Consider the following 10,526-nt stretch of genomic DNA (forward strand, 5'->3'; position numbering starts at 1 on the left):
ATTTTCTGTAAATCTTTTCTTAACCCAGTGCCAATGAGAACATGTAATGTCCACTGTAGTTTTGTTTTGCGACTCATATATGCACATAAATGGAGTTAATTAATAGACCTGTATGACCTCAACTGATTTCCTCTTTTCCCTGAATTTTTGGGATATATTTTTTAAAGGCTATTAATATTTGTACTGTTATTATCATTATTGACATGATGACTAATAATGTAATATTAATAACAATGAAAAATATAAAATAATATTTCCAAAAATCAAGGAAAAGGGTAAACAGGTGACAAAGGAAGCACTACTAATTGACTCCTTTTTCAGCCATTATTCAGGTACAAAAATATGGTGGATATCACTATCTATGGCAGGCAAAGCTTCTCCATTTGTTAACCCAATCGGCATGGATGGCAAGAATACACACCATGTCCACTATAATATAAGTTTATTTATTGTATTTACACATAGATGACTCTACGAGTGCTTAATCATCAGGGAGGCAGTTATTAGTCCTATTTATCACACCCGTTTACCCTTTTCCTTGACTTTTGGAAAGGGTTTTTTGTATTATTTCATTGTCTTAAATGTTACCAAGATTTTATTTGCAGTTTAATAATCATAACATCAATAACAACAATAACAGTATCGATATCAACTATATTAATAGAAAAACACATTTTCCTGCCAGTTCAAGGAATGGGGAAATCAGGATCGGTCACTAGGGCCTACTGACTGGCTCCTTGTTGGCTGAGCAAATGTGGAGCCATCTGTATGTAACAAAATTCACAAAAAAACTATAGGGGACAGAACATAAATCTGTGGTTGTTGGGTTAAACTAAAATATATCGTGCTTATTCCAAAATAGGTTTTAACTTTTCTTTCAAAGGCTGAAAAAACGCTACTACCATTCTCAGGCATGCAAGTCGTCCCAAAACAGAAAGAGAGAGGAAAGAAAGACTGAAAGGAAAATAAAATACAAAATGGCTCCAAGTTACCCTTATCAAGAATATTTAAATAAGAACCTGATATTAGACAATTTTTTCAGTAATAATCAGGATACTGTACATCATAAACAATATAGAGATAGCCTGAATTACAATTTCATATTACATATTGTAATTTCATAACCTTTACAGTCATAATATAAAATCATCAGAACAGATAAGGCAGTCATGTTCAAAGAACTTGTAAGTATCAACAACAGCTGATGTTGAGTGCTTGCTACAGAAGAAGAAAAAAAGACAAAAGAAGAGAGAAAAAGAGAGATACAAATATAGACAGATAGAGACAAAGAAGAAGAAGAAGAATATGATCGAGTCAAAGTAAGAAAAAGAAACAAAAGGAAGAAGAAGAAGAAGAATATGATCAATTCAAAGGAGGAGGAGGAAGAAGAAGAAGAAGAAGAAGAAGGAGAAGAAGAAGAAGAAATGGTGCACAACTTCTATCCTCCATCCTGCAACTAAATCGTATAAATATTATCAATAAATCTAATTAAGTAAATGTTTTGAAACATTTTGATATAAGTTATGAGAATCAATAACTCCATTACATTTGGTAAGAGAAATGATTTTACACAAACATAAATAAAAAAATAATATGGGATTTTTATCATACTCTTTAACTAAGCTATTTCTTTTTATTTCTGAATTATAAACAATATTGCTTTCATTTTTATCCTAAATGTTCTGAAGCAGATATTAAATTATTTCATACATATGTTATCTTTGAGAGGGTATGCAATGCACAAAATTTATTATAATAAAATAACAGATAAAATGCCTTAAAAAAGTATTCAAGAGTACCTCATACATTTTCCATTAAGTGAATTTAGAATTTGATATATAAATTAATATCCTTAACTGCTTCAGTAATAGTATCTGAAATAAAATTGCCATCTTCTATATTATACAAAATTTGCTATCCTTTGTAACATAGATAAAACAAAGATAAAATATGCTAGATTACTGAATTATAAGAGACAAGTTAATATATGTAATGCAAAATATAGATTATACTTTGTTTGTTTGCTTTTTTTTCTTTTCTGAAAAAATCCTTTACCATACACCAATGTTCTTTAGCCTTTTTTTGAAAAAAGAAAAAACTAATAAATAAACCAAACTTATGAACAATTAATATCAGAAATATATTCATAAATCCCTAAACAAAACAGTATATATTTTTTTCTAACTCATGCAAAAGTATTTCTTAAAGTTACTCTCTACTAGCACATCCGTATAATAAAATATCCTTAACAACAATAACAGCAACAACTACTCTGATAGCTCCTAGGACCCCCCCCCTCTCCATTCCTCTACACTAACCAGGGACTAAGGCATTCCTTGATCCCAACGTCAAAGGCAGTGTGGTGTGAGATCCCGAGGGACTCAAGGCGCGACGAATCCATTTGGGCGTCGTGGGGTCTGGGAGCACCTGGAGCTGGGTTGGGGTCTGGGGTGATATGGTCGTGGGGGAGTGACAGCACCCGAGCCATTGCCACAATCATGTCGTATTTCGTCAGCTGCTCCTTTCCGCTCCACTGGAATATTCCGTTGATTTCCTTGTCCTTGAAAAGATTGATTCATGTGAGGATTTGATGAATAATAGGTTGGCCATTCATTCACTTACTATCATATACCAAAATCTATCTATCTACCAATCCATCTTTTTTTTTTTTTTTTTTGGGTGTGTGTTTTGTGGAAGAATCACTCTGAAATTCATAAAGTTAACTGAAATATATTATACTATGGTATTGGTGTAGTCTGCAAGAAATTAAAGATAAAAAGTTTACTACCAGACAGAGGGGAGTGGGTAAAAATTTAAAAGTTGTGTTTATTAACTATGGGGAGACTGATGGCATTTTGAATTAAGAGCTCAAAGTCAAGGAATTAACCCCAATGCCTACGGGCATGACGCGTACATACATGCCACGTCCACTGTGAGTTACTTGTTTGAATGTTTTTACACATAGATGGCTACACTTGTACTAAGTCACCAATGAGCCAATTACGAGTACTGCCTGTCTCGTCCAATTACCCTTTTCTTTGATTTACGAAAATATTTTGTTATCTTATTTTGCTGTTACTAATGTTTATAACATTATAGTAATCATAATACTTATAATAAAAATAACACCATCTATTTTCACAGCTAATTCAAATCAGGTAAGGTCTTGTGCTTAGCCACAAGACTCCTTTGTGGCTAAGCACTAGAAGAGCCATCTATGTGCAGAGACATTTCACAAACTTTTCAATATGTTTATTTAACATTAGTATGAAAGCTCAATGTTAAGACATCTTGGCAGGAGCTTTTAGCTGTGAATTGTTAAATGGTGTACAAACATACAGTTAGCACTGTTTTTTTCACAATTTGCCATTCAAAAAATATTATCACACTGGTTTGATGTCACAAAAATAGGCTTACCACAATATCATATCACTGACACCGCTCAATCCAAGGGAACTCCCATATTAGAAATTATGTAATTTTGTTTCCCTTTAACAAATACATTTCAATAAAGTCAAGTAAATAGTTAAAAATCATTTTCCATTACTACTGGTTCATCATCATCACTGGGGAGCTAATGCTGTCGGGGGTGTATAGCTGCCTCCACCCTTCATTTCCACTTAAAAGGGTTCCTCAGGCAGAGGCCTGGCTCATCTCTAGCTCTTCATGACAGGTTTGATCAATATGCCCAAGCCATGACTTCCTAGGTCATTCCACAGGCCTCCTCCACCCAGGGTTGTCTTGATACAACCTGGTGGGCAGGATCATCCTGTAGGTAACAAGCCAGGTGGCCGTATGGCCTGAGTTGGCGATTCCGGATTGCGCAAGTAACAGGTCCTGTATCAGTCTCATGATGCAACCATTGGTTGGATGCATAGTCCCGCCAACTGTAGCCCATGATCCAGCGCAAAGACTTGTTACAAATGACATCAAGATGAGATTCAAAGCACAAGATAGCATCCAGGTTTCACTACCATATGGTAAAACTGGCAGTATTAGGGCCTTGAAGACACAGCTTGGTCCTTTTGCACAGGTACCAGCATCTCCAAATACTCCTGTTGAGATTTCATGACCCCTGATGCCTGGCCAATCCATCTACTGACTTCCTGGTCTGACAGCCAGGAGTCGTGAACAGCACTACCGAGGTATATAAAGCTCTCTGTGACCTCGATGTTCTCACCACAAACATGTACCGACTGAACAAGATCTCCTAGCAAGCCCCCAAAGTCTTGGATCTTGGTCTTGGTGCAGGAGATCTCCAGCCCCAGGGGCTTCGCTTCATTGCTAAATGCTTCAAGAGCCACCACCAGGGTTTCCAGAGATTCAGATAGAATAGCAATATCATCAGCAAAGTCAAGGTCTGTAACCTTGATATTGCCCAGAGTTGCTGCACAGTGACTTTGAACAGTACCTCTATCCAGCTTGTGGACCCAATGTATGTGGTAAGCACTCCCAAAAGCATCAACTTTAGTAGACAAACAAATATTTACAAATAACAACATGACTTCCATGTTAACTGGATGACATTGCTCTGCTTCCCTGCCTCATTGCTGGGGTTCCTAATAACATTTTTTTTTAATCAAAAAGGAGATTTAATGAATTTCCTTGGGTTCTATAAACAATATACTTGGGGTCTCAAAGAGCATAGCTTCCTTTCCTTGGGTCTACATCAATTTTTGGATAAGATTTAGTTTTCTGTCCAATGCTGGTGGCAGGCAAGGGGGACAGATGAGGAGAAGGGTATACTGAGGGTGGTATGCAGCTCAGACAGTGCTCATCTCTGCTCTTATTTCTCCTCTTCTTTTCTTACTCAACTTTTAAAACGTTAATGCATCAACTTCTTCACTTTTTATACATGGATTGAGAGAAATCCATGGAGCACAAAAAATACTTAGACAAAAATCCAACTACAAATATATACACGCTTCTTACTTGTTCTCTTTTCTAAATTAAATGTCACTGATGTGTATACACCCTCCCCTAACAATTGTTTCAACTGTTGACCATCATGGAAATTCCCACAAGTGTCCTTTTCCAATCCCCACACGCAAATGTTCCCTGCTTCTAAACACATGAACATGGTCCCCTGCTTTGCACCCCCACGTGAAAATCAAATATTATCAAAAACATCTTTTGCCATTTTTCTGACCAGCTATATACATCTTGAAATAATTTTTGAAGGGTTTTTCATGTCAAAGCTATCAATCAAAAGAGAGTAAAAACAAACACCATTCCAATACCTGAAGAGAAGAATTTGCCATATTGCAAAAACAATCATCTTTTTGAAAATAGAAATAAAAGAATCTTGTAACACAAGAACTAAATATACAAAAGAGATAAGATTAACTTACAGTGATATCTGGTTGCATATTTCTCTTTCTCTACCTCTTTAATTTCTCTCTTTCTCTATCTCTATAATGCTTCTTTTCCATTTTCTTATAGCAGACATGCTAGGCGTCACTGAAAATGCTAGTCTCCTTAATAATATAATTTTCTTCTAAAAAACAAAACATTTGTGACAACATCATTTAAATGAGCCTTACTTTTCTACCTCACCACACAAGCAATGAAAAATATGTTCCCGTGATAAACAAAGAATTAAAAAATATGGATTTGTATAACATTATAGAAAGAAATACAAGACCTATGGAAATAATATTTTATGATCATCTCTGTATTCTCTAACACACAATTGTACACAGAAGACATATGCCATGTGTTGGCCCTTTGTTTTTTCTGAAGGTATTTCTGACTAACACAACACTTCCCTCCAGAAATAAATAAATAAACAATTGATATAAATCTTACACAATAGTTTCCAATTTCTCATATCTTTTGAAGAAAAAGAAAAAAAAAGAAAAGAAAGAAAGAAAGAAGAAAAAATACTAAGTAGAAGCTAATACCACTATTTATCACGAAATAACAAAATCACCATATAACCTCAAAAGACAGGTTCACACCAGCACATATCTGCATAAAACCACACCCATCCCCACATAAAAATAATGACATAAGAAAATAGGAAAATAAAAAAAGATTCTGAAAAGTACCTTGCTGATGGCACTGACAAGATCCCGCAAAACGAGTGCCACGTCTCTGACATGGACAGGGTATCTCTTCTCGTAATGGGATACTTTCTTGGATACATTCGACTGTAAAAGTGGCAGCAGGCACGTCACGGCACTCTCGTCCACTTTCTCAACAGGACCATACAGGATTGGAACCCTCAGGATGCAAGCGCCTGAAGTGAAGTAAGTGATGAAATACGTTACATATTTTGGTAAAATAATGAAGATCTTTTGAAGAAATAGTTTAAATCTATTATGATGAATTTGTTTGGTTATTTTAATGAAAAAGTTTTACTTGTTTTAAACTCAACAAATTGCTAATTATTGTCAGCTACTGTGATGAAAGGATTTATCTTTCTAGGGAAATATAGATGGCCTAAATGATTTTGAAACAATATGAAATGGCTTGATTCTAAACATCAATGATATCAAATCAATGATAACCTTAAAGTTTCAATATACACTGCATCAATTTGGTGAGTACTCAATAATCAATACAATGAGATTCAACTTTAATATTACAAAAAATAGAAATGTAATATATCTCAAAACAGCCTTTTCATAAGAATAAAACACTCTTAATAGTGACGGTATCTTTAGAAAAATTATATCTACTGTAATGGTTCATTACAAATAATCTAACATACTTCTTTCATTTTGTGCATGAAAAAGAAGAAAATACAAAGAGGAGGAATGAAAAAAGAGAAAGAGAGAAAAAGAGAAAAAGAGAAAAAAGAGAAAGAGAGGAAAAGAGAAAGGGAAAAAAAGAGGAAGAGAGAAAAAGAGAAAGGGGGAAAAAGGGAAAGAGAGGAAAAGAAAAAGAGAGGAAAAGAGAAAGAGAGAAAAAGAGAAAGTGCAAAAAAGAGAAAGAGAGAAAAAGAGCGAGAAAAAGAGAAAGAGAAAAAGAGAAAGAGAAAAAGAAAAAAGAGAAAGAGAAAAAGAAAAAAAGAGAAAGAGAAAAAGAAAAAAAGAGAAAGAGAAAAAGAGAAAAAGGGAGAGAAAAGAGAGAGAGAGAGAGAGAGAGAGAGAGAGAGAGAGAGAGAGAGAGAGAGAGAGAGAGAGAGAGAGAGAGAGAGAGAGAGAGAGAGAGAGAGAGAGAGAGAGAGAGAAACTTACTTGGATCTTCTTTTAAAATGGCCTTTTCTCCGTCCAGTTTTGTCTGTCCATATTTATTCAAGGGATTGCAAGCATCTGTCTCTCTGTAAGGGGGCGACGTTCCATCAAAGACATAATCTGTGCTAATGTATATGAGTTTGCTTCCACAGCGCTCTGGAAGGAGACAATGGAGCTTAAACACACACCCCTAAATAAGAAGGGTTGTGCATAAGAATATATGAACATACATATGTGCACATATGTAGGTACACATATTACATATTAGGTGTGTGTGTGTGTGTGTGTGTGTGTGTGTGTGTGTGTGTGTGTGTGTGTGTGTGTGTGTGTGTGTGTGTGTGTGTGTGTGCGTGTGCGTGTGTGTGTGTGCGTGTGTGTGCGTGTGCGTGCGTGCGTGCGTGCGTGCGTGCGTGCGCATGTGCGTGCTTGTTTATGTATGTGTGTGTGTGCTTGTTTATGTATATGTTTGTGTGCAAAAAATAGATTATCAAAGTAAAAGAAATGATAGTAGATCACCAAAAAATAGATTATCAAAGTAAAAGAAATGATAGTAGATCACCAAAAAATAGATTATCAAAGTAAAAGAAATGATAGTAGATCACCAAAAAATAGATTATCAAAGTAAAAGAAATGATAGTAGGCAGAATGACCAGAGGAACAATAACTGAATTAGCTATGACCAGGGGATAATTTTAATCTCATTATTAATTTTGTTTTCTTACTGTGTCTAAGGAGAAACCCTCGACATGGTATAAATGTTACAGTCTATATTCCACTCATATTGCAGCAGCTTCATGTAATCCCTCTTAACTAATTATAACTTAGGTCTCTCATTCATTCATATATATATGTGTGTGTGTATGTGTGTGGGAAAGTGTGTGGGTGTGTGTGTATTAATCTGATTATATATATATATATATATATATATATATATATATATATATATATATATATATATATATATATATATATATATATATACACATGATAATACTCCACCTACTTGCAATTGCTGCCAAATGGCCTGATGCTGCAACGTTAAGCTTCCGTGTCTCCTCATATCTATTCTCAACAGCATCTGGAGCTCTCTCAGCAGCTGCGTGGATGATGAAATCAGGCTTCTCCTTATCAATCAACACCTCGACTGAGCTGCTGTCTGTCAGGTCACACTTCACCAGGCCCTGGCTAACTCTGCGGAAGTTCTCAGGTTATTTCTAAACCCTCTTTTTCATTTTCGGAGATTAAGAACGTGCATAATACACAGCCACCATAGACAGTGGTGGTGTTGTGAACCTGACTAGACTCCTCTTCTGTTACTAAAAGTTATTCTAAATCCATCTTTATTTTATCAAGGTATTTAAACAGTTTAGGAAGAATGTACAGCATACATATAAATAAGGAAAAGGTCACAATAGATCTACACAGACAAAGAAAATGAAAAAGAAAAGAAAAAATATTTATGACTCTGATTCCATGAATCAAATTAACACAATTAGAAAACAAAATTATCGATTCTCAATAAAAAAAATAAAAAAATCATAGTATCAAATATCAGTTTTATTTACTTAATCAAGAATTAAGAAATATAAATATTCTTATTGACTTTTTTGTAACATACTGCTGCATGACAATACCCTTTCATCTTTATGATACTGGATGACATAATAGAGATAATATATAATAATGATAATATAAATAAAACAATGATGATGAACATGAAATCTACATGAGTAAATTATAAAAAAAAAAACATATATATGAAAAGAATAATCAAAATTAGTAGAATCAGTCATATATCATAGAAAAATATTTATCTACTTGCAAAACTATAAAATCTTATATTATTAATGAATTCTCTATGCTGGGATAAAATGTCATATATGCCATGATAACTATGTTTTAGTATATCAGTTTTGTTTATACCTTAGAAGACTCAGGAAGTGCCTAGTCAATTACCTGTTCAAGCTAACTCATCTGTTTTCTTTTCCTTGATTTTTTAAAAGATTTATATATATTTTTTTACAGCTAATAATAACAAAATAGTAAACAAAAGTTATCAGTGACAAAATACATTATTAATACTATCAGAAAAAAAAAAAATCCCCTTAAATCAAGGTATCAGGGAATCAGGTAAATTCGCGTAGATCCACAAAATTCAATAACTTTATTACACCTATCTATTGGCAATAGACAAACAGTAACTTGAGGACAAACACGACCTTTCTCGGAATCTCACCTTGAAAATGCTGTTCCAAGTACGTTCCAGTTTTTCTCCTTGAACACCTTCATGACAGCCCGACCCAGCAGGCCTGAGCCTCCGGTAACCAATACACGCACTGTTGCATCACTCATTGTGCCTCTATGTTCTGAAAGAGAATTGCTTATATAATGAAATATCAAATGAAACTTTTTACTTTTTATAGACCCTTTTGCTTATTTGATAATGTTATTTCATGTATTCTGTGCTTATACTATGTCTGTATTTGTGACAAATAGATAAGTTATGCACTATCTTCTAAATATTTGCTTCCAAATCACACAAGATCCTATTTCATAGAGCATATCAAAAGTTAGGAGATGTACTGTGTATTTGTGTGTGTGTCTACAAGTGAATGTGTATGTATTTGTATGGGTGTGTGTGTGTGTGTGTGTGTGTGTGTGTGTGTGTGTGTGTGTGTGTGTGTGTGTGTGTGTGTGTGTGTGTGTGTGTGTGTGTCTGTGTGTGTGTGTCTGTGTGTGTGTGTCTGTGTGTGTGTGTCTGTGTGTGTGTGTGTCTGTGTGTGTGTGTCTGTGTGTGTGTGTCTGTGTGTGTGTGTGTCTGTGTGTGTGTGTCTGTGTGTGTGTGTGTCTGTGTGTGTGTGTCTGTGTGTGTGTGTCTGTGTGTGTGTCTGTGTGTGTGTCTGTGTGTGTGTGTCTGTGTGTGTGTCTGTGTGTGTGTCTATGTGTGTGTGTGTCTGTGTGTGTGTCTGTGTGTGTGTGTCTGTGTGTGTGTGTCTGTGTGTGTGTGTCTGTGTGTGTGTCTGTGTGTGTGTGTCTATGTGTGTGTGTGTGTGTGTGTCTGTGTGTGTGTGTCTGTGTGTGTGTGTGTGTGTGTGTGTGTGTGTGTGTGTGTGTGTGTGTGTGTGTGTGTGTGTGTGTGTGTGTGTGTCTGTGTGTGGTGTGTCTGTGTGTGTGTGTGTGTGTGTGTGTGTGTAAGTGTGAGTGTACGTATAGGTATAAGTATAGTATATGTATATGTATATATGTATTATATGTATGTATGTATGTATGTATGTATGTATGTATGTATGTAATGTATATGTATGTATGTATATGTGTTATGTATATGTATTATATATTATATTT

The 10,526-nt window shown here is 35.0% G+C and overlaps 1 protein-coding gene across 4 annotated transcripts in view; it reads right to left on the reverse strand.

Annotated features, from left to right (window-relative positions):
* Window positions 1-425: 425 nt before the first annotated feature.
* Window positions 426-10,526, reverse strand: part of LOC125025543 (methionine adenosyltransferase 2 subunit beta-like) — a 12,023-nt gene continuing 1,922 nt past the window's right edge. For all 4 annotated transcript variants that reach the window (XM_047613582.1, XM_047613575.1, XM_047613589.1 and 1 more), the window contains exons 2-6: window positions 9,418-9,547; window positions 8,185-8,372; window positions 7,185-7,337; window positions 6,051-6,241; window positions 426-2,560 (exon numbers count right to left, since the gene is read on the reverse strand). In XM_047613582.1, the coding sequence (XP_047469538.1) occupies window positions 2,309-2,560; window positions 6,051-6,241; window positions 7,185-7,337; window positions 8,185-8,372; window positions 9,418-9,533 (900 nt within the window). In that variant the 5' untranslated portion in view covers window positions 9,534-9,547 and the 3' untranslated portion in view covers window positions 426-2,308. The remainder of the gene's footprint in view (window positions 2,561-6,050; window positions 6,242-7,184; window positions 7,338-8,184; window positions 8,373-9,417; window positions 9,548-10,526) is intronic.

The sequence above is a fragment of the Penaeus chinensis genome, chromosome 1 (genome assembly GCF_019202785.1).
Source record: "Penaeus chinensis breed Huanghai No. 1 chromosome 1, ASM1920278v2, whole genome shotgun sequence".
Taxonomy (NCBI): Eukaryota; Metazoa; Arthropoda; class Malacostraca; order Decapoda; family Penaeidae; genus Penaeus; species Penaeus chinensis.